Source organism: Oncorhynchus mykiss, chromosome 23, assembly GCF_057628025.1.
Source record: "Oncorhynchus mykiss isolate SJ-2025 chromosome 23, ASM5762802v1, whole genome shotgun sequence".
Taxonomy (NCBI): domain Eukaryota; kingdom Metazoa; phylum Chordata; class Actinopteri; order Salmoniformes; family Salmonidae; genus Oncorhynchus; species Oncorhynchus mykiss.
In genome coordinates this window covers 2,252,897-2,277,990 of record NC_143044.1, presented here as the reverse complement: position 1 = coordinate 2,277,990, position 25,094 = coordinate 2,252,897, and the positions used below count along the sequence as shown (strand labels likewise).

At 40.8% G+C, this 25,094-nt stretch overlaps 1 protein-coding gene across 1 annotated transcript in view; it reads left to right on the top strand.

Moving 5' to 3' along the window:
* The window catches only part of LOC110502235 (V-set and transmembrane domain-containing protein 4), a 33,279-nt gene extending 9,715 nt beyond the window's left edge, over nt 1-23,564 (top strand). The window contains exons 3-8 of the mRNA XM_021580111.3: nt 12,470-12,520; nt 12,720-12,830; nt 13,164-13,197; nt 13,410-13,546; nt 20,272-20,345; nt 21,096-23,564. Coding sequence (XP_021435786.1) covers nt 12,470-12,520; nt 12,720-12,830; nt 13,164-13,197; nt 13,410-13,546; nt 20,272-20,345; nt 21,096-21,278 — 590 coding nt within the window. The 3' untranslated portion in view covers nt 21,279-23,564. The remainder of the gene's footprint in view (nt 1-12,469; nt 12,521-12,719; nt 12,831-13,163; nt 13,198-13,409; nt 13,547-20,271; nt 20,346-21,095) is intronic.
* Nucleotides 23,565-25,094: the final 1,530 nt, after the last annotated feature.

Genomic DNA, 25,094 nt, shown 5'->3' with positions numbered 1-25,094 from the left:
TGAAAAATTAACGTAATGAACTTCCTAGATGAAAACCTGGTTCAGTCTGCTTTCCACCAAACACTGGGATATGATTTCACCTTTCAGCAGAAAAATTACCTAAAACAAGGCCAAATATACACTGAAGACAGTGAATGTTCATGAGTGTCCAAGTTATAGTTTTGATTTAAATCTGCTTGAAAAAAAGGCTTGAAATGATCAAACACCAATATGACGGAGTTTGACAAATTTTGAAAAGAATAATGGGCAAATGTTGCACAATCCAGGTGTGGAAAGCTCTTAGAGACTTACTCAGAAAGACTCACAGTTTTAATTGCTGCCAGATAATACTTTCTGGAAGACAATACCATGCTGACTCGTGTGTTTACATGTGTGGGGTGCGGCTAAGTCTTAAGAGGAACGATGGGCATTTTCTCCTACTTGTCTCTTAAGTTGAATAAACTTTACGCACTTTTAAAGGGCCAATGCAGCCATTTTTACCTCAATATCATATCATTTCTGGATAACAATTAAGTACCTTACTGTGATTGTTATAAATAAAAATGGTCAAAAAGAAACAAAACGTTATTCATAGCAAATAGCAATTAGCAATAGTATTGGGGAGTGGGAAGGGGAAAACTGAAAACGAACTGTTATTGGCAGAGAGGTTTGGAAGCCTCTTTTTTATTGGTATATTAGTAAGGGATAATCAATGAGGGGCTATGCCTTATATGGAAAATAATGAATGACGTGGAATGTGTTTTCCATGGCGTGTCAACAGAGTGGAACTCACCTTCCACGGAGTTGCATTATTTTTCACAGAACGTATAGAGCCCCTCTAGAAATATGTTAATTTGCTGGTAGAAATGTGTTCAACATCCACTGAAGTAGCTAGCAAGTTGTGTGATAGCTACAGTAGTTGCCTTGGTAAGCTTAACAAACCAAACTATCAGTCCTAGTTGCTATTATGAAAAGCGAATTCAACAATGCCAAAAATGTCTTCAAATATGCTTTGAAAAGCAGCTTAAAGATACTGTAGAAAATGTAAGAATGAAATTCATAGCCATTGAATGATACCTTGCATTATAGGGAAATAATGCACACTCTAGAATGGCCTTCAAGCCAATCAGAAATGATACAGTGTGCAGTATGTAAGTTGGATCACTTATTTGTGAGTTGCGTTTTACAGATCAGTTTGCGCAGATTAATGGTACTGCATCCATACTAGGAAATTCTCAGTTCTCAAGCAAAACTTCCTCAGTTCCTCCTTCTACAAAACTTCTACAGTCCTACAACTAAGGCTACTACTATTTCAATGTGACTTCTGGTATTCTATACTACTACTACTGCTACTATTACAGTGACTTTAACAGTAGCAGCAAATCAGTGGCATAGTGTCCACCCTAAGATTGGAAGGGTGGGGGTTCGATCTCTGGTTGAGTCATACTAAAGACTAAATAAATGTGACCTGATGCCTCTTTGCTTGGCACTCAGCATTAAGGAGATGGATTGGGCGTAAGTACATATGACAGACTAGTGTCGTTGGTGCCTCAGTGTAGCCTACCATCAGTTAGCAAATGGGACAAAATGAAACAAAAATAGAACTGTTACGCCATAATGACCATCATTATGTTTGGAGGGAAAAGGGGTGGCTTGCAAGCCGAAAACACCATCCCAATCGTGAAGCACGGGGGTGGCAGCATCATGTTGTGGGGGTGCTATGCTGCAGGAGGGTCTGGTGCACTTCACAAAATAGATGGCATCACGAGGTAGGAAAAGTATGTGGATATATTGAAGCAACATGTCAAGACATTAGTCAGGAAGTTAAAGCTTGGTTGCAAATGGGTCTTCCAAATGGACAATGACCCCAAGCATACTTCCAAAGTTGAGGCAAAATGGCTTAAGGACAATAAAGTCAAGGTATTGGAGTGGCCATCACAAAGCCATGACCTCAATCCTATAAAACATTTGTGGGCAGAACTGAAAAAGGTGCTAGCAAGGAGGCCTACAAACCGGACTCAGTTACACCAGCTTTGTCACAAGGAATTTATTGTGGGAAGCTTTTGGAAGGCTACCTGAAATGTTTGACCCAAGTTAAACAATTTAAAGGCAATGCTACCAAATACTAATTGAGTGTATGTAAACTTCTGACTCATAATAACTCTACTAATTTTCTGACATTTCACATTCTTAAAATAAAGTGGTAATCCTAACTGACCTGAGACAGGGAATTTTTACTAGGATTAAAAGTCAGCAATTGTGAAAAACTGAGTTTAAATGTATTTGGCTAAGGTGTATGTAAACTTCTGACTTCACCTGTATATTTATGCACTACCGGTCAAAAGTTTAAGAACACCTACTCATTCAAGTTTTTATTTTTATTTAACAATTTTGTACATTGTAGAATAATAGTGAAGACATCAAAACTATGAAATAACACAAATGGATTCATGTAGTAACCAAAAAAGTATTAAACAAACAGTTTCTTCAAATAGCCACCCTTTGCCTCGATGACAGCTTTTTACATTATATACAGTGGGGCAAAAATGTATTTAGTCAGCCACCAATTGTGCAAGTTCTCCCACTTAAAAAGATGAGAGAGCCCTGTAAATTTTCATCATAGGTACACTTCAACTATGACGGACAAAATTAGAAGAAAAAACCCCAGAAAATCAAATTGTAGGATTTTTTATGAATTTATTTGCAAATTATGGTGGATTTCTGGCTCTCACAGACCTGTAACTTCTTCTTTAAGAGGCTCCTCTGTCCTCCACTCATTACCTGTATTAATGGCACCTGTTTGAACTTGTTATCAGTATAAAAGACAACTGTCCACAACCTCAAACAGTCACGCTCCAATTTCCACTATGGCCAAGACCAAAGAGCTGTCAAAGGACACCAGAAACAAAATTGTAGACCTGCACCAGGCTGGGAAGACTGAATCTGCAATAGGTAAGCAGATTGGTTTGAAGAAATCAACTGCGGGAGCAATTATTAGGAAATGGAAGACATACAAGACCACTGATAATCTCCCTCGATCTGGGGCTCCACGCAAGATCTCACCCCGTGGGGTCAAAATGATCAAAAGAACGTTGAGCAAAAATCCCAGAACCACACGGGGGGACCTAGTGAATGACCTGCAGAGAGCTGGGACCAAAGTAACAAAGCCTACCATCAGTAACACACTACGCCGCCTGGGACTCAAATCCTGCAGTGCCAGACGTGTCCCCCTGCTTAAGCCAGTACATGTCCAGGCCCGTCTGAAGTTTGCTAGAGAGCATTTGGATGATCTAGAAGAAGATTTGGAGAATGTCATATGGTCAGATGAAACCAAAATATAACTTTTTGGTAAAAACTCAGCTCGTTGTGTTTGGAGGACAAAGAATGCTGAGTTGCATCCAAAGAACACCATACCTACTGTGAAGCATGGGGGTGGAAACATCATGCTTTGGGGCTGTTTTTCTGCAAAGGGACCAGGACGACTGATCCGTGTAAAGGAAAGAATGAATGGGGCCATGTATCGTGACATTTTGAGTGAAAACCTCCTTCCATCAGCAAGGGCATTGAAGATGAAACGTGGCTGGGTCTTTCAGCATGACAATGATCCCAAACACACAGCCCGGGCAACGAAGGAGTGGCTTCGTAAGAAGCATTTCAAGGTCCTGGAGTGGCCTAGCCAGTCTCCAGATCTCAACCCCATAGAAAATCTTTAGAGGGAGTTGAAAGTCCGTGTTGCCCAGCAACAGCCCCAAAACATCACTGCTCTAGAGGAGATCTTCATGGAGGAATGGGCCAAAATACCATCAACAGTGTGTGAAAACCTTGTGAAGACTTACAGAAAATGTTTGACCTCTGTCATTGCCAACAAAGGGTATATAACAAAGTATTGAGATAAACTTTTGTTATTGACCAAATACTTATTTTCCACCATAATTTGCAAATAAATTCATAAAAAACTCCTACATTGTGATTTTCTGTTTTTTTTTCTTCTCATTGTGTCTGTCATAGTTGAAGTATACCTATGATGAAAATTACAGGCCTCTCTCAGCTTTTTAAGTGGGAGAACTTGCACAATTGGTGGCTGACTAAATACTTTTTTGCCCCACTGTACATATGAGGAATTGGAAATTAAAAAAGTCAATACCTGGTTGCGTACCCATTGTTGCGTTAGTTAGTTTGTATTTACTGGTCAATATCATAAGTTCCACCGTCTTTCCTACCTACCCCACCGGCTACTGTTATTTTTCTCTGAGTTGCTCTATGCAACAACCTGCAACTGCGCACTTTTGCTGCATGACACATGATGTTATTCCGCTGAAATGTGTGCGGTCCGCATTTAAATATTAACTCAGCAAAAAAATAAATGTCCTCTCTCTGTCAACTGCGTTTATTTTCAGCAAACTTAACATGTGTAAATATTTGTGTGAACATAACAAGATTCAACAAATGAGACATAAACTGAACAAGTTGTGCCCATGGGCGATGTTGCTGCCGATGATGTCTGGTGAGGACCTGCCTTACAACAGGCCTACAAGCCCTCAGTCCATCCTCTCTCAGCCTATTGCGGACAGTCTGAGCACTGATGTAGGGATTGTGCGTTCCTGGTGTAACTCGGGCAGTTGTTGCCATTCTGTACCTGTTGCGATGGTGTGATGTTCGGAAATACCGATCCTCTGCAGGTGTTGATACACGTGGTCTGCCGCTGCGAGGACAATCAGCTGTCCGACCTGTTTCCCTGTAGCGCTGTCTTAGGCGTCTCACAGTGCGGACATTGCAATGTATAGCCCTGGCCACATCTGCAGTCCTCATGCCTCCTTGCAGCATGCCTAAGGCACATTCACACAGATGAGTAGGGACCCTGGGCATCTTTCTTTTTGTGTTTTTCAGAATTAGTAGAAAGGCCTCTTTAGTGTCCTACGTTTTCATAACTTTGACCTTAATTGCCTACCTAAGCTGTTAGTGTCTTAACGACCGTTCCACACGTGCATGTTCATTAATTGTTTATGGTTCATTGAACAAGCAAAGGAAACAGTGTTTAAACCCTTTACAATGAAGATCTGTGAAGTTATTTGGATTTTTACAAATTATCTTTGAAAGACAGGGTGCTGAAAAAGGGACGTTTCTTTTTTTACTGATATTATTTCACATACTTTGCAATTGTTTAGACTAGTTTGTGCATGATTTTCTATTGTACTACATAATTGATACAGCATACACTACTTTGATACGCATAAGTGGGAAGTGAGTATAAGCACTGAAAAAAAAGTGGGTGTACGGCGTGTACCTGTGTATATCACCCACTACACAACTGCACACAAGAGGATCTCATAGCGTGTGTGACATTGTAGTGTTTTACTTACCGGGAGTGTCCAAAGATGGGTTGACTGAAAATGACTTCTTCCAGGTGGAGAACTACAGTACATCAGGTCATGCCTCTTCTGGTGGTTGCGTCATATTTCTTTGCATACTTTCCGTTGAAGCTTGCATCGCTGCATGCTTCAAAATAAGTACACATCCGAGAAGTGACCTCCGTGCTCCGTTTTGCAGACTTTGATTTGGACTCATACTCTGAGCCTCCCATGCTCCACTTTGTGTGCTCGGAGCACAGTATGCTCGGAGCACTGTAGTATACATTTTAAGAAAGACCCTGTGTGAATGAATAACAAGTAAAAATCATGGACAATGTCAAATGTAACAAACATCTTATACTTACACCTAAAACAAAATATTCCATATATTATTATTATTATATATTTTTTTGCCTTATTATGATATATATTTTTTTCCTTAATGAAGGAATGATGAGAACTGAGTAAGTCCTAATATGCATGCCGTGTTTTTGATCTGCACAGCAACTCAGAAATATGTGAGCCAAATCAAAAATATGGGAGGGCAGTCACAAATGTAATGCAAGTCACAAATACATAAAATGCAAATCACAAAAGTAATCTGTTGAGTCACAAATGTTGTCACATTCACGAAAACATATTTGACAACTGTTGTGTTCGCAAAGTAACAAACATAGTATGTTTGTAAAGTGTGCCATGTTAAATAAAAAATTAAAAATATCTTGCATTTATTTGCAAATCATCATTTGTTGACTCATTTGCTTTTGGATCGTGACATATGTTTGTAAAACTATATGGGAATATTTACAGACTGTGATTGTTATTTAAAAGTTGCATTTTATATTTGCACAACACATATTTTGTTTGTGACTCACTGCTTGTATATTTTCTATAGACAGTATATATATAAATCTCCATACCGACGCCACACACACACACACACACACACACACACACACACACACACACACACACACACACACACACACACACTGTGTGAACTCATTGTTTTTACATGGAAGTGTCGTGTTTTTGGCTATCCCAGATTATGTGATATGACATGCTATTCTATAAAACAATTTCTCCGTAATTAATATCACCTGATTGAGCTAATCATGTAAATGGAATTAACTAGAGAGTCGGGCACCATGAAAGAATATTTATAGAGCTGTTATCTTCCGAATAAACTCTTAAAGACCTAATCTTTTACATCCATAGCAGTCAACATTAATCTTCATCTTACTTCAGTCTTATCTGAAAGTTGTAAATTCTTGGATATCTGCAAGAACGCTGGCTAACAATTTGAATCAGCAATACAAAATTGGGTTTAAATATTTATTTACTAAAAACCTAACTAATCACACAGAATTCACATACACACAATTAATCATAACTTGATTACAAATTACGTCATAAAGGAAAACGTCCCTAGCGTGCGGAACAGATATGAGAACTTGTTACACAAATGAAAAGGGCCTGGGTTGAGTGAAAGAGCGGGAGACTGTGGAACAAAGGAAAAAAATATGTGCTATCGTAAATACAGTATCTTATGCGTTCTAAATTACCTCCCATTTGGAAAAGGAAAATGCAATAAATATTTACTTTGAGCTGCGCTTCAGTAGGTTGGTGGTAGATGGAAGGCCGTGTTGCCAAACCGAGTCCTCTGTCCTTTGAAGAATGTCTCTGGTTGTCAATTGGATATGTTGTAGTAACGTCATCGTGTGACAGACGGGATACTCTGTCTGTTCCTTCCTAAGCTGCGTTTGCAGCTGCGGTCGCTAACTCAACAGCTAGGAGGTATCACTTCTGTAGTGAATAAGAGTTCAAAAGTTCATAACATTCGCAACCAAAGCTCATGCTGATGTTGGCTTTGTTCTGTAGTTATTATCTGAACCATTCTGACATAGGACCGTCACCCTCGTGTCCTCGGAACAGGAAGTTATGTTGTCGTCAAGGCTTTATATAGGAAGGGAGAAAAGGGGTGTGTGTCATAGAATACAACCTCTGTCTCTTCACATGGGCGGGCCACTGAGTGAGCAGCAATATCTTATGAAAACCCACATCTCACATTTTAGAAGCTAAAATCACATTTCATCCCATCACAAATAATTTCATATTCAAACATTTAAATTGAACCACAATTCCATGTGAATCTGATAACTCTGATGTGTAGACTTTCCACTGTAGAGTTTATGTCATCTTAACATTGATGAGAATGTCTCAGATGACAACCGAACTGACATCATATTCATTAAGTACCACCGCATATGTTCAATTGTTCGGATTACCCGAATATAGTTCATTTCCCCCCACGTTCTGACGTTCCCAGACGTTCTCTGCAAGGGTTTTGCAAATGTAACCTCAGTAGGGTAGAGAGGAAAAAGGGGGGAAAAGGTATTTATGACTGTCATAAACCTACCCCCCAGGCCAACATCATGACAGAAGCATACTGGGGTTAGCTTGACTCACAGAGAGACAGGCTCATTTATTCCATCCATTCAGTGTTTCCTTGTGAATTACAGGGAATTCCTGGGTTTCCATCAGTTTCAAATAGTCTATAATTTAGCTTTCACTTGTCTTTAGCAAATAAATTATACTATACATCAGCTAACTAGCTCGTTTTTGTACTTGGGTCCAGGATTGCCAGGAAAACTAATTTAGACTGGGGTTATATTCATTACTGCAAACCTTATTATTATTATTATTATTGCTAAATACTGCATAATTGAAACACTTGTCCTCTAATCCCCCCCGTCCCCAAAACATGTGTAAATATTGGACTATAACTTCTGCCTTCCTGTATTATACTTATGCTAAAATGTTTATTCTATATTACTGAGCCATTTACTTTATGTTCTTATTCTTATATTTTATTTTTTCTAATTGCTGTTGCATTGTCGAGTAGGAACCTGCAAGTAAGCATTTAGCTGGACAGTGTATACCATGTGCATCCTGTACGACTAATACAACTATTTTGCAATGGAAAATTATTCTTATTGGAGGACAACTTTAGGTAGTCCCTCCCTGTTTCAGTAAGGTTGTTTTTCTCTGTTTAATGCTCAATGAATACGACCCCGGATTCTCAACACAGCAGGATGAGTGGGTCGTGGCATGAAAAAATGCCCCGGGCCAGGTTCCTGATAGTGATGGAACAATAATGATAGAGTAGGATCGAAAGAAAGGGAGTGCTGCTCATGGATCAGCTTTCTCCATTTAAATCTTTCCTTAAAATTATAATTATTACACAATACTGACAACGGATCAGCTCCTACAGAGATATTACTACCTACGGCTGCAAATATTGAGGCGCCTTATTATAATGCTTACCCTATGAAAATGCACAAAATCACAGATTTGGCACATCGTTGCACACATGTTAGGTTACACATCTTAAAATATATTGAGGCAAATACAGACAGTAGCCTACTAATAGCAAAATATAACAAAATTGATTATAATAGTCTACTGCTTCTTTTTTAATGCGGTCATTTAAAGCATATTTGTATATGTCGCTTGTTAATATCAATTGCGAATACATTGGCAACTTTTTATAAACCTTTGAAATCTCAGAAATGAATTACTGCACAAAAACACACGTAAGACAGTCTGAAGGAAGATAGAGAGAGAGAGAGGGGGGGGGGGAGAGAAGAGAGCGAGAGGCGAGACATGAAGTGTAGTTGCCTGTTCAACTCAGTCCCTTTCAGTCAGAAAACAAAGACTACACCCTGCTGAGACAGCCCACTTACTCACCTCGGAACAAATATGCTATACCAGATAGCCAACTCTCGCCCACACACTTAACACTAACTCAAACCAGTCAAAGAAGAGATGCTGTATCAAGCAGAGAGATGGCCAACTCTCGCCCACACACTCACCCCAGACCACTGTCTGCAGCCAAATGCTGACTTCTGCTCTTTTCAACTACGTTGAGGAGAACAGTCAGTGCTGTTCATAGACATGAACATAATCTTTCATACAGTATGTTTATATGACATCATAAGTACTGTTACATACATTGGGGCGGCAGGGTAGCCTAGTGGTTAGAGTGGTGGACTTGTAACCGAAAGGTTGCAAGTTCAAATCCCCAAGCTGACAAGGTACAAATCTGTTGTTCTGAACAGGCAGTTAACCCACTTGTTCCTATGCTCTCATTGAAAATAAGAAATTGTTCTTGCCTAGTTAAATAAACATACAATTGCTCAACTGCCTTTTGACTACAGTACAGTGCCTTGCGAAAGTATTCGGCCCCCTTGAACTTTGCAACCTTTTGCCACATTTCAGGCTTCAAACATAAAGATATAAAACTGTATTTTTTTGTGAAGAATCAACAACAAGTGGGACACAATCATGAAGTGGAACGACATTTATTGGATATTTCAAACTTTTTTAACAAATCAAAAACTGAAAAATTGGGCGTGCAAAATTATTCAGCCCCCTTAAGTTAATACTTTGTAGCGCCACCTTTTGCTGCGATTACAGCTGTAAGTCGCTTGGGGTATGTCTCTATCAGTTTTGCACATCGAGAGACTGAAATTTTTTCCCATTCCTGCTTGCAAAACAGCTCGAGCTCAGTGAGGTTGGATGGAGAGCATTTGTGAACAGCAGTTTTCAGTTCTTTCCACAGATTCTCGATTGGATTCAGGTCTGGACTTTGACTTGGCCATTCTAACACCTGGATATGTTTATTTTTGAACCATTCCATTGTAGATTTTGCTTTATGTTTTGTATCATTGTCTTGTTGGAAGACAAATCTCCGTCCCAGTCTCAGGTCTTTTGCAGACTCCATCAGGTTCCATTCTTCCAGAATGGTCCTGTATTTGGCTCCATCCATCTTCCCATCAATTTTAACCATCTTCCCTGTCCCTGCTGAAGAAAAGCAGGCCCAAACCATGATGCTGCCACCACCATGTTTGACAGTGGGGATGGTGTGTTCAGCTGTGTTGCTTTTACGCCAAACATAACGTTTTGCATTGTTGCCAAAAAGTTCAATTTTGGTTTCATCTGACCAGAGCACCTTCTTCCACATGTTTGGTGTGTCTCCCAGGTGGCTTGTGGCAAACTTTAAATGACACTTTTTATGGATATCTTTAAGAAATGGCTTTCTTCTTGCCACTCTTCCATAAAGGCCAGATTTGTGCAATATACGACTGATTGTTGTCCTATGGACAGAGTCTCCCACTTCAGCTGTAGATCTCTGCAGTTCATCCAGAGTGATCATGGGCCTCTTGGCTGCATCTCTGATCAGTCTTCTCCTTGTATGAGCTGAAAGTTTAGAGGGACGGCCAGGTCTTGGTAGATTTGCAGTGGTCTGATACTCCTTCCATTTATATATTATCGCTTGCACAGTGCTCCTTGGGATGTTTAAAGCTTAGGAAATCTTTTTGTATCCAAATCCGGCTTTAAACTTCTTCACAACAGTATCTCGGACCTGCCTGGTGTGTTCCTTGTTCTTCATGATGCTCTCTGCGCTTTTAACGGACCTCTGAGACTATCACAGTGCAGGTGCATTTATACGGGGACTTGATTACACACAGGTGGATTGTATTTATCATCATTAGTCATTTAGGTCAACATTGGATCATTCAGAGATCCTCACTGAACTTCTGGAGAGAGTTTGCTGCACTGAAAGTAAAGGGGCTGAATAATTTTGCACGCCCAATTTTTCAGTTTTTGATTTGTTAAAAAAGTTTGAAATATCCAATAAATGTCGTTCCACTTCCTGATTGTGTCCCACTTGTTGTTGATTCTTCACAAAAAAATACAGTTTTATATCTTTATGTTTGAAGCCTGAAATGTGGCAAAAGGTCGCAAAGTTCAAGGGGGCCGAATACTTTCGCAAGGCACTGTATATAAGGTTGAACATCTGGCCATCAGAAATGCTCTTATATTCTCAATGCACATCTGTCTGATGTAGAAGCTATAGGACTAGTAGAAACAGATTAAACCATGGCTGTGTCCAAATATCTGGCTCTGAGGGTTGGTCAGTCCTCTTCTGGCTATGCTGGGTGGAAATTATAAGAGTACATGACCATTAAGGCCAGATCGTTCTTCAAGATGTTCAAACATAAATATTTAGTACTGTGTGTGTGTGTCTGTGTGTGTGTGAGCCCCTCACTAACAAGTCTGTACCTCATCTTTCTTGGAACTCCAGCCCTCCGCATCACTTCAGTTATCAGCAAGGTTAGCCTCTGTTCAGACAAATACAGGTAGCTGTATGCGCTCTATCTCTACAGTATATCACTAACTATTACTGAGATAATGTAAATGTCAATATTTAGGTAAAAATGTAAACATGACAGCATTATCTCAATGTACCTGGAGCAGATATGCTATATGGGTGGTAAGAAAAGAAAGCCATCTCAGGTTAACTGAAGTGAGTCAGTATTAATGTTGTATCACTCCCTGTTTTAAAGAGGCATATTAAGATCTAATTTACAGGTTCAGAGGCTAAGTATGTAGAACACCTCTCATCTCTCCTCTCCTTTGTCTATCCTCCATCTCTCCTCAATCTCACTCCTCTCCTCTGTTCTCCTAAATGCCCTTGGCTCATACTGAAAGCCTTATCTGGCACACTCATATCCACACACATTCATACTGTGCACGCCCGCACAACTCAGTAGACTTGTAGATGGGGGAACCCCCTCACTCTCCAGCCAGCCCTGTTTGTGGGGTTGTGTGGGTTTGGCATGCCCTGCAGTCATCTCTCTCTGCCTCAGTCTGATGGCGGTCTGGGCCTCGGTGTATTTCAGTGTATTTCTGTGAATCACTGAGGGAGTCTGTCTGCTGCCATGGGTGAATGCACACAAAGAATGTACCATTTCACTAACATACATATTTCAGTTTTCCTCTTCAGCAAACATTCAACTCTACTGTTTTCATTGAGTTTCTTAGACTACATTAGATGAAATGCTAATGTTCAGACCTGGGTCAAATACATACAGTACACAAAGTAGTATGACAAATACTTCAGGTGCACTTGATTTAGCACTTGAGGTGCACTTGATGTCAATTGAAACCAATTGTAAAGTCTAAAAAAGTGCTAACTCTGCCCACAGGTGAGTAAAATGAAGCACTTGAAATTTATATTACCAATATCTACTGATTTTTCACTTACTGTATCCAATGTTCTCTTTTTATGTCAGTATACATCCCACTGGACAGGAGCGATGAGGGAGTGTGGCGTCTATTTGGAGGTAGAGTTTTCTCATATGTCTTTACTCAGCCCATCATTGTCCTGTACTGACAACATTAGCACTAGTGTTACACTTCTTTCTAATCAGAAACAAACCCAATCTGGAATCAAAACATGACATTCCTGTGCCTGTCTTACTCTTCCAGATGTGTTATAGATGTGTCCCCAGTTTGATAGTAAAACATGTATGTGTGTTCCAGATGTGTACCTGTGTGCAGTGCTCCTCTGCTCCTTGGGACTGCTCTCCATCTTCCTGTTCACGCTGGTCCTCACCTGCCAGTACCTGCACACACGTCATACACTCAGAAAAGGTAAACACACACTCAAAGGTTACACTTTATCTTCCCCGTCACTTGTGTTTCGTAGCCTTGTGTGCTTGGCTTAAAGAAAGAAACAGTATTTCACTGTAATTCTGTACCATCATTGTTTTTTACCTTTATTTAATTAGGCAAGTCAGTTAAGAACTTTTTTTTTTCAATGACAGCCTAGGAACAGTGGGTTGTTCAGGGGCAGAATGACAGATTTTTGCCTTGTCAGCCCAGGGATTTGATCTAGCAACCTTTCAGTTACTGGTCCAAAGGTCTAACCACTAGGCTACCTGCTGCCCCCTGTTAGCCCCTAACTCTGACTTCTCCTCTCTACAGCCAGTTATTACCTGGTCAAGTGTCCAGAGAGCTGGTAAGTCTTTACCATTAATTTATAATCTCCATGATCAATAGCTAAAGCTCACATTAATACTGTACACAACTTGGAAGATCATAGATTACAATTTAGGCAACTTCCAAAGTTACGTCTTTCTAAAATAACTTATATCTTATAAGGGTGATTGACGGTTGTTGCTGCTTAAACACCCATTAATGTTAACCCCTGCTGTTCCTGTGTAACCCCAGCTCTGGAGAGACGGTGACCAGTTCAGTGAGCTCCTCCAGCCTGTCTCCTGGAAACCACAGGAAGGAGAAGAGACACAAAGCATGCAGGAGAGACACACCCAGAGAACCAGAGACACCGCCACACAGAGTAGATAAAGGTACAATACATCTATGTACTCAATAATGACCTCACAACAGTAGCATTCAAATATAATGACTAGAATGGGGAAACACCTTTAGACCATGGCAATTTGACAATACATTCATGGCTATGTCAAAATTGGCTGCCGGTCCGCAACCAGCACAGAACGTTGACCAGAATGGGAATGTCCATTCTAGTATTTCTATGAGAATAGATAGATAATCCTAGATAAACAAGAACTTAGAATACCTATTACAGGGGGATGGTAGGGGACGCCATGTGCGACTGACGTGTTTTCCGTTTGCTCCCGTGGTATTCTTAAAGTTTATGTGAATTTTGCAGCAGAACCGTATTTATTTTCCGTAAAAACCAAGACTACTTTGCTTCCGAATGTCAGCATGTCGACCAAACATAAGGCCAAAAGCATGACTCTGAGAAAACCCGGCCTACAAGACCCGCTCTCATCACCGCCCTCTCCTGAGTCTGAGGGCCCGGGGACGCACACTTTACCCGGGGGCGCGGCTTGGCCCGGCGGCGCTGAAATGAACATTCTCGAGGCCATCAAACTACTACGCTCTGAGATAGTTGAAATGAAAACACAGGTGGTTGCTACGATTGAGTCCAGAATACAGGAGGTTTCTGATACTTTAAAAGCAGATTTAACCATCCTGCGGAACGAGACTGTGCCAGCAATCACATTACTCAAAACAACAACTGCGTCACACACTACAACGATTGCAGCACTGGAGACCTACGCTACTAATGTCTCCGATTTAACTACATCCCTGGAGGCTGAAGTTAAACGCCTAGCTGCGGATTTGAAAAAGGTTAAGGAGAGCTGTGTGAGTCTAGAGAGATTCTCTCGCCGCAATAATCTAAAACTTGTATCGGTCCCAGAGTCCGCGGAAATGCATCGCGCCACGGATTTCGTTTCAGGGCTGCTGAAGGATGTTCTTGCCTTAGATGAAAAGCCCCTGATTGATCGAGCCCACCGGTCGCTGCGCCCAAAGCCCCGGGATGGGGAGAGGCCCCGTGACATAATTCTTCGAGTGCACTTTTTTCATGAGAAGATGGAGATCCTCCGACGAGCCCGCAATACCACTCTGAGCTTTCAAGGACAGAGCTTCTCCATCTACCAGGACTACTCCCCCACTGTTTCCAGGCAGCGTGCAGCTTTCGGACAGGCCAAACGAGTACTTCGGGACCATCCAAGTGTGAAGTATGGACTGCGATTCCCGGCCCGTTTATGGATATCTCATGAGGGTAAAGACTACACATTTGAATCTCCGGATGAGGCTATGGCTCACATTCAACGTCACATCAAGAAGTCTTGAATATGCTCACAATTCAGCAACTGTTGCTTGCGAACTGTGGATAGTAAGTAACCCACCTGTGGTAAAATTATGTTTAGATAGAACAGGCTAGTCTTGTATAGTTGGCAAAACTATTCAGGCTTATTTGATGTGATCTAATGTTTTGATCATCTAGTGTGCGTGCCTTATCTCGCTCACCTATTTAGTCTGTTTACACATTGTCTCAGTGACTCAAAATATTTTTGGTTATTTGTTTACTGCATCCGTTTGCATTGACCCAGTAAATAGTAAATGTCTCGCGAGGCTACACGGTTTTTGGGGCCTCACTTTAATTTTAAAAGTTTTAAGCGTCATTTATGCCCAGCAAACGTTCAACGTTGCGCACACGTAGTTTTTTGCTATTGGTTGAAAGCTGTCTCAGCGTCAACTAGACTACTATTATAATTAGTATCATTTTTGATTGTCTTACTACGATTTCCTTACTTCAAATTAGATTTTTGGCAGAGAGCCTTTATACGTTTAATTTATTTTCTCTCTCAATGCCTGTTATAAGACTGGGAATACAATTATATACATCTACAAGTGGTGCTTTTGTCATTCCGTTTGCACAAGGGATTCGCCTTTTTTTTAATTGAAAAAAAAACATACAAATCTTTCTTTTTGCTGCTTGATCCACTAACAAAACGTGACTTTAAAGAGCGGGACTGTGGGTTTAGGTTTAAGACCGCACTCTCACAGACACATACTGTGCGAAGAGAACATGTTCTATTTAGGCTTGTACCTCGTTTGGGGAGGTATTGTCTGGGATGGGGGGTGGGGGGCAGGTTGAATTGTTCAGTTATAATGTTGTCATTCTGTCTTTTTAGTTTTTTTTCCTGTTTTTTTTCTGTACTTTTTCAAACATTTACCACCGTACATTATTACTCTGAGACAAGTTATTCTGGGAGTTTTGGGCGCTCATTGCTTTTCCATTCTATGCTCTGATGACACGGTTGAATAACGGGAATCCCCAGAGGGGCCGAAATAATGCGATCAAGTACATTTCTTGGAACACCAAAGGGGTTAACAACCCGGTGAAGCGTAAGAGGGTGTTGACACACTTAAAGGGTTTGAATGCAAATATTGCATTTCTACAAGAGACTCACTTGAGGACTGGTGAGTCTTTTAGGATGCGTAAGGACTGGGTTGGTCAAGTGTTCCACTCAAACTTTCATAGTAAATCAAGAGGTGCTGCTATTCTGGTTGATAAAGCTACTCCCTTTGTAGCTTCTGAGGTTATTGCTGATCCTAAAGGACGATACGTCATAGTAACCGGTGAACTGTTTTCTACCCCTCTTGTTTTGGCTAGTGTTTATGCTCCCAATTGGGATGACACAAGTTTCATTTCTTCTTTTCTGTCTGCTATTCCCAATTTAGATTCTCATTTGTTGATTTTAGGGGGGGGATTTCAACTGTAAAATGTCCCCAGTTCATGACAAGTCCTCACAAACAAATACAGGCCCATCTAAATGTGCCCTACTTATTCAATCCTTTCTTCAGAAATATGCTATATTTGAGGCCTGGCGTTTCCTACATCCTACAGATAGACAGTATTCCTTTTATTCTCATGTTCATCAAACATACTCCCGGATTGATTACTTATTTTTGGACAAAAAACTTCTGCCTAACCTTCGGCAGTGTACTTACGAGAGTATTGTTATCTCTGACCATTCACCATTAGTGCTTGAACTAGAGTTTCCCCAGCGACCTCCTATGTGTTATCAATGGCGTCTCAACCCCATTTTACTCTCAGATAAGGAGTTTGTCAATTTCATTTCTTCTGAAATCACCTTATTCCTAAAAACTAATTCAACACCAGGTATGTCCTGCTCTACCATATGGGAGTCTCTTAAAGCATACCTACGTGGCCAAATTATTTCTTATACAGCCAACCAAAACAGAGTTCGCTCCCAGCGACTTAGGGACCTGAGCGAGTCCATAGCCACATTGGATGAGAAGTATGATACGGATCCTTCCTCTGATCTGCATAAAGAGCGCCAACTACTTCAATCTGAATTTGATGAGCTTTCTACCAGGCAAGCTGAACAGTTACTCTTGCGAGCTCGATACAAAGTCTATGAACAAGGCGACAAGGCCAGTAAACTCCTTGCGCATCAGATCCGTAAATCTGAGGCCTCACGTTTAATCCCACAAATAAGGACCCCGTCTGGTGCCACCACAGTTATACATAAAGAGATCAATGATCAATTTAAACAATTTTACTCTGCGCTATACACCTCTGAATCCCCTCAAGACCCTTTGCTGATTGACTCCTTCTTTGATGGCTTGAATATGCCTTCAATTGATACAGACTCCCATGACTATCTAGAAGAAGAATTTACGCTTGAGGAGATTGCAACAGCAGTGTCCGCAATGAAAAGTGGTAAATCACCGGGTCCGGACGGTTTTCCAACCGAATTTTACAGGACGTTTTCTGGTCTGCTTTGCCCATTCTTGTCTCGACTATTTGCAGAGGGCCTTAATACTTCAAAGCTACCGCCTAGTCTTTATCAGGCTTCAATTTCATTACTACTAAAGAAAAACAAAGACCCCCTGGAATGTGGATCCTATCGCCCAATCTCGCTTTTAAACTGTGATTACAAAATCCTAGCTAAGCTTTTAGCCATCCGTATGGAAGGCTTGCTGCACCAAGTAATACACTCTGACCAGACTGGCTTTGTGAGAAATAGGCATTTATTTTTCAATATTCGGCGCCTTATGAATATACTGTGCTCCCCAGCGTCGGGGGACCCGGAGGTGGTGGTCTCACTTGATGCCGAAAAACGTTTGACCGTGTTGAGTGGGATTACCTAACAGCTGCCCTTTATAGATTTGGCTTTGGCCACAAATTCATTGCGTGGATAAAGATTCTTTATTTTTTCCCCCATGGCTTCGGTATGGACTAATAACTTGTCCTCTGACTATTTTCCCTTGCACCGCGGCTCCAGACAGGGTTGACCTCTCTCCCCCTTGTTGTTTGCTTTGGCAATCGAACCTCTCGCCATTGCACTACGCTCTAATGATGCCATTCAAGGCATAATCAGGGCGGGCTGGGAGCAGAAAGTCTTGCTATATGCTGACGACCTCCTTTTGTTTATCTCTCTTTTTCCGGTAAACAAGGCTGCTTTAAAGTGCTCTTTTACAAGTTCTCAGTTTAGGATTGTCCGGGATCAATTCACTTACTTGGGAGTAAAAGTGACAAGGAAATATTCAAATTTGTTTCAGGAAAACTTTGTTGCTCTAGCAGACAGATTGAAACAATCTTTTACTTTTTGGAATTCGCTACCTCTTTCTCTTATCGGAAGGATTAATGTCATTAAAATGAATGTGTTGCCCAAATTTTTATATTTATTTCAATGTTTACCCATTTTTATTCCAAAATCTTTTTTTATTTCACATTTCATTCATGCATTTTATTTGGGATGGCAAGGTACCATGGATTGGTAGAAAACATTTACAGAAGCCTAGGTCATTGGGGGGTTTAGCTCTACCAAATTTTCAGACATACTACTGGGCTGCAAATTTCAGAGCCGTTCTGTACTGGCTGCAGACTGATCCTACTGGCCCTAGACCACTCTGGGTCCAGATGGAGTCTGAATCGTGTAAACCTGCAGCACTTTCCTCTGTGCTGTGCTCGTCTCTCCCAGTGTCCCTGGGCAAAAGGTGTGTCAACCCAATTGTAAAGCAGTCTCTTAAAATTTGGAATCAGTTCCGTTTAGCCTTTAGCCTCCGAGGCTTTTCTCTATCAGGCCCAATCAATCAGAACATTTTATTTCCTCCATCTTTGAATGATGGGGCTTTTGGCATTTGGCACTCACTAGGCCTCTCCTCGCTAGCCCAATTATTCTTTGATGATACATTTGCCTCTTTTTCTCAGCTGCAGGAAAAGTTCAATCTCCCCAATCCCACTTTTTCCGCTATCTCCAGACTAGAAACTTTGTCAGAGCTAACACACCTGGATTTCCCAATAGGCCTGCGAATACAGCTATAGAGAGCATCTTGGAGCTGAACAAGCTTCCTAGGGGCGCAATTTCAGATGTATATGCAATCATTCATGACTTACAGAACCCTTCTTTGGTGCCTTTAAAGACTTGATGGGAAAAGGATTTGGGGGAGGAACTTGGGGAAGACGCCTGGGAATCTGTGCTGCACAGGGTGCACTCGTCCTCTTTTAGCACTAGACACAGCCTCATTCAATTCAAGGTGGTTCACCGTATCCACTGGTTGGGGGCCAAACTTGGAAGAATATTCTCGGATTTTGATCCTACCTATGTCAGATGTAAAGTGGAACCAGCCACACTGTTGCATCTGTTTTGGGGCTGTCATAAACTGTCAGGTTTCTGGGAATTAATATTTAAATGTTTCTCTGATATATATGACACTGTTATAGATCCGTCTCCCCTTACAGCCCTTTTTGGAGTACTGCCCATGGGTACCCCCCTATCAAGAATCCAGTCGGACACTGTTGCTTATACAACTCTTTTAGCTAGACGGCTAATACTACAGAACTGGAAGATGGCAGCTCCCCCATCTTATAAATATTGGGTGAGGGATGTGTTGTGCTCTCTGAAACTAGAAAAAAATGTAATTCAATTAACGTGGGAACCCCAAACTGTTTGATGAGGCTTGGGCTCCATTCCGGTCTTACTTTAAATAGTCCATCCTCTGATGGCATTCCAATGAATACTAAAATAAGTCTGTGACTTAAGGGTTGGAGGAGCTTCTCTCTGTGTTTTTGCTGGGGGGGGGGCATTAAGGTCCATGTGCTCATTGATTGTGATCCGCAGATGCCTTGTTCATCTTGCCCGGGCAGAGACTGAAGTGTGAGCTTGTTTTTCCCAGTTATTTTTAACATTTTGTTCACGCCTACATGAATAATCATTCTATTTTTTATTTATTTTTTATTTTAAAGCATTGTAAACTTTTTTTTGGTCCAGTGGATGGTCGGTCTGTGGCCATGACTCTGTGAATGGTTGCATTTCTCCACCCTTATCCCTTGACTGTTTACAGGTACAATGGTGAGGTGTTTGCTCTGTCCCTGTACTATAGATTGCCCTTTAACCTCTAGCCTTCTGCCTGGTGTGTTTAACTTGTCTAAAGTATGGTATCTTTAAAGCTATTTTTTTATTTATATTTTTATTTGTATTTTTTTTCTAGTTGAGTATATTATTTATATTGCTTTGTCTTGTCTGTGTGTGTGTGTGTGTGTGTGTGTGTGTGTGTGTGTGTGTGTGTGTGTGTGTGTGTGTGTGTGTGTGTGTGTGTGTGTGTGTGTGTGTGTGTGTGTGTGTGTGTGTGTGTGTGTAAAACTTAATAAACAGAGTTAAAAAAAAAGAATACCTATTACAGTTTTGACCTAGTAGAAATCAAACATGTTATTCTGTTCCAGTGCCTGTAGCTACAGAGAGACAGAGTCCCAGGAAGCCTCTACGTTTAAAGAGCCAGCCCAGGAGGCCGGTTAGGGTAAGAGGTCCTCTTATTGTTCACCCACACCCTCAGCCCATTACAACACATTAATGTTATATTACTACATTACAGGATCTCTGCCTTCTGAGTCATATCCTTTATTAATCATTTTCTGAGTTTAATCTATTTTTTTTAACAAATTGTACAAGGTTTACATTTAAAAGCACATTTTCCTATATTTTTCAATTGAGTTATTGGGCATAGAAGCTAAGGGAGCTGGTCTCAGAGGGCTGTTGTATGTGTTCTCTAATGTTATTATTGCTGTTCTTTCCTCCTGTTATGAGCCTGCCAATTCTAGTCAATTTTATTGCTTCCCCAGCACAATTATTTATTCAGTCATAAAAATATTGACCACAACAAAAAAATCAGAGGATCACCAATTATTTTTCAATCTGTCGGTAGCAAAGGGTTGCTCTAATTGGTTGTAATTCACCTGGTCAGAATTTGATTGGCAAGGAAGGACCTGAATGAGTCGCTCGCCGCAGATTGCTGATTGGATTAGTGTGACTAGAAAGGGATCTGAGGACATGGGATAGAGGTCCTTTTATACCGAATGATCTACCACCACAGAAAATTCCCCCTCCTTAGATCCCTGTCCAGTTCTTCCACTACACAGAGTGTTCTCCTGTTATACTAAATGCTATCCTGTTATAAACAAATACCTTCAATGACTGCAAATGATAGGGAGAGAGGTTTTAACTAGGTAAACCTTTAACTCTCCTTTTCCACTCCTCTCCTCTCTTCCAGTCGAGCGTCTATGAGGAGGACAGCCTGACGTATGCAGAGTTGGAGCTTGTACGACCCAGGCCTGAAACGCCCTCCTGCTCCACCTCTCCGTCTTCTCTCTCCATCCCCGAGCCTCTAGCCTCCAGCCCTTCCAGCTCTGACACTGTCTACGCCCAGATCCTATTCCGGGAGAAACCGCTGTAGATGTCTTATTTAACCAGGAAAGAACTTTGAGTTTGAAAACATATTTTTGTGTAGGCGACCTGGCAAGATACAGTACATAGACTCATCGGATCTTTGGCACTGCCTTTTGGCCATTGATGTGGGCCAATAGACTGTGTTAGCCTGCTGAGCCAAAGTTTTGGCACAAGCTACAAACCTTCAAGGTTTCAGACAGAGTTCATTGAAAAGAAATTAAACAAACCCATTATTATTTCAATGGACTCAACGAGATAAACGAGAAAAACCTGCTTCACACCTTGACTCTATTGATGAAATATCTGTGGTTTTGTGTGTTGTTTAGTGTGCATCGCTGGTGGTTTTGTCTAGGTGCCAGATTATCTGTGTGTAAAATCATTTTATATAATTTCTGCATTCAACAATGTTAGAAATTGTATATGCTAGCTACTGTACAGTGCCTTGCGAAAGTATTCGGCCCCCTTGAACTTTGCGACCTTTTGCCACATTTCAGGCTTCAAACATAAAGATATAAAACTGTGTTTTTTTGTGAAGAATCAACAAGTGGGACACAATCATGAAGTAGAACGACATTTATTGGATATTTCAAACTTTTTTAACAAATCAAAAACTGAAAAATTGGGCGTGCAAAATTATTCAGCCCCTTTACTTTCAGTGCAGCAAACTCTCTCCAGAAGTTCAGTGAGGATCTCTGAATGATCCAATGTTGACGTAAATGACTAATGATGATAAATACAATCCACCTGTGTGTAATCAAGTCTCTGTATAAATGCACCTGCACTGTGATAGTCTCAGAGGTCCGTTAAAAGCGCAGAGAGCATCATGAAGAACAAGGAACACACCAGGCAGGTCCGAGATACTGTTGTGAAGCAGTTTAAAGCCGGATTTGGATACAAAAAGATTTCCCAAGCTTTAAACATCCCAAGGAACACTGTGCAAGCGATAATATTGAAATGGAAGGAGTATCAGACCACTGCAAATCTACCAAGACCTGGCCGTCCCTCTAAACTTTCAGCTCATACAAGGAGAAGACTGATTGGAGATGCAGCCATGATCACTCTGGATGAACTGCAGAGATCTACAGCTGAGGTGGGAGACTCTGTCCATAGGACAACAATCAGTCGTATATTGCACAATCTGGCCTTTATGGAAGAGTGGCAAGAAGAAAGCCATTTCTTAAAGATATCCATAAAAAGTGTTGTTTAAAGTTTGCCACAAGCCACCTGGGAGACACACCAAACATGTGGAAGAAGGTGCTCTGGTCAGATGAAACCAAAATTGAACTTTTTGGCAACAATGCAAAACGTTATGTTTGGCGTAAAAGCAACACAGCTCATCACACTGAACACACCATCCCCACTGTCAAACATGGTGGTGGCAGCATCATGGTTTGGGCCTGCTTTTCTTCAGCAGGGACAGGGAAGATGGTTAAAATTGATGGGAAGATGGATGGAGCCAAATACAGGACCATTCTGGAAGAAAACCTGATGGAGTCTGCGAAAGACCTGAGACTGGGACGGAGATTTGTCTTCCAACAAGACAATGATCCAAAACATAAAGCAAAATCTACAATGGAATGGTTCAAAAATAAACATATCCAGGTGTTAGAATGGCCAAGTCAAAGTCCAGACCTGAATCCAATCGAGAATCTGTGGAAAGAACTGAAAACTGCTGTTCACAAATGCTCTCCATCCAACCTCACTGAGCTCGAGCTGTTTTGCAAGGAGGAATGGGTAAAAATTTCTCTCTCGATGTGCAAAACTGATAGAGACATACCCCAAGCGACTTACAGCTGTAATCGCAGCAAAAGGTGGCGCTACAAAGTATTAACTTAAGGGGGCTGAATAATTTTGCACGCCCAATTTTTCAGTTTTTGATTTGTTAAAAAAGTTTGAAATATCCAATAAATGTCGTTCCACTTCATGATTGTGTCCCACTTGTTGTTGATTCTTCACAAAAAAATACAGTTTTATATCTTTATGTTTGAAGCCTGAAATGTGGCAAAAGGTCGCAAAGTTCAAGGGGGCCGAATACTTTCGCAAGGCACTGTATATCATATCATTACATATTGGCAAAACAACACGTTGGCTCAGGCAGAAAGCATTGGAACTCTGTTTAATGTTGAAATGTGTAAATAGGCTACTAATGTATCTAATGATCGTGGAGATGTTTCATATATAAATTGCTGTATACATAATTTTAGAACGGAATATAACCGGACATATGATTTGGTCCTTCTTTTCATATTTGTTTCCCATTTCAATAAACTGTTTGAGTTCGTAAACAACTGTCCATGGCCTTAAGACTCTCTTGAGCATATAGACCCGCATCTACATCAGGGTAATCAGGAAAATATATGGCAGAAAATCTAAGGCCAAACACTAGAAATAGCTTATAGACACAGAGATCTCACGTAACAGAAAGACAGACATCTTACTAAAGCACAGCAGCACTCCTCATTTTCAGTCTATGTCCTAGATTTTCAACAACACACCCCAGTCATAAACACCACAGACATAAACAAATGTGACTCATCCCGGAGGTAGGAGGTTCCATGCTCTACTACCCACCAGGGGTGAAGGAGGAGGCCATTTTGTGAAGGTCAGATTGTGAAGGATGGATGGAGTGATGGGATGGATGGAGAGAACGAGAGAGAGAAAAGGGGGGGGGGCAGAGAGCGAGAATAGAGATATGAAGGAGGAGGAGGTGGAGTCAGTGACTGGGATGAACCCTCTAATGGGAACATTTATTCAAATTAAACAAATTGTAATCACGCTTAATAATTAGCTTTACAGTGCCCTATAATTGGGTTAAACTACAAGATGGTTCTGCCTAGGTGCTATAATTGATTTGATTAAATTATTCTGAGGAACCCAACGGTGTGGCATTTAATATCATAAAGCCAGTGGAGGAGAGAGAACGGCCGTGGACTGTTGTCTCTGAGAAGGTCATAGCTGGCTCTATGGGAGAGTTATGGGACTATTTTCCAGTCTATTAAGCCACTCCACTTAGCACAATTAGCATCACGCTCAAAGGTTAAAGACAGAGCCCAGCAAACCAAAATTAGTTCTGTAAAAGTTCCCAGAACATTCGCTAGATTGAGGCAAATGTTCTCATAACAATAGTGTTTGTATAAAACATTCACCTGACGTGTAAGAACTTTCCCAATACAAAATTTAGTCTGTTCTTTAAAAGGTTCCCAGAATGTTTCATTAGGTTGTGGGAACAGTCTGGTGGGAACATTGTGGTGACATCACAAAATATATTTTCGCCAAAACACGAAAACTGTCCAGTTGTGTGGATGATTATTCAATGCTTCTTTTAGGGTGAAAAAAACATTTACCTGATGTTACAAGAAGGCTCCCAGAATATTGTTCTTATGGTCTTTAATAGTTGCAAGAACTTTCCCAGAACACATTTTTTTATGTTCTTTCAAATTTCCTAAAACATGTATTTAGGTTTTGGGAACATTGTGGGGATATGCCAAGATATTTGTTCCTATAACACTAGTTATAGTTGTGCTGACATTCAGATATTTGTTTCACGGTGCACAAAACGTTCTTTTGAGGTTGCAAGAATGTTAACAGAACAGCTGTTCTGAGTACTTCAACGTTTCCCAGAATATTTAATTAGGATGTGGGAACAGTGGGTACATGACACTACATAGGTTCCCAAAATCTGTCCAGTTGTGATGACATTCTTACAATGTTCGTATCAGGAAGCACAAAACATTCCCTCAATGTTTATAGAATGTGTTCATGTTCATATGTTATCTTATTGTTGAGGAAGTTAGTTGTACAACAATCTATGCACAAATACAAA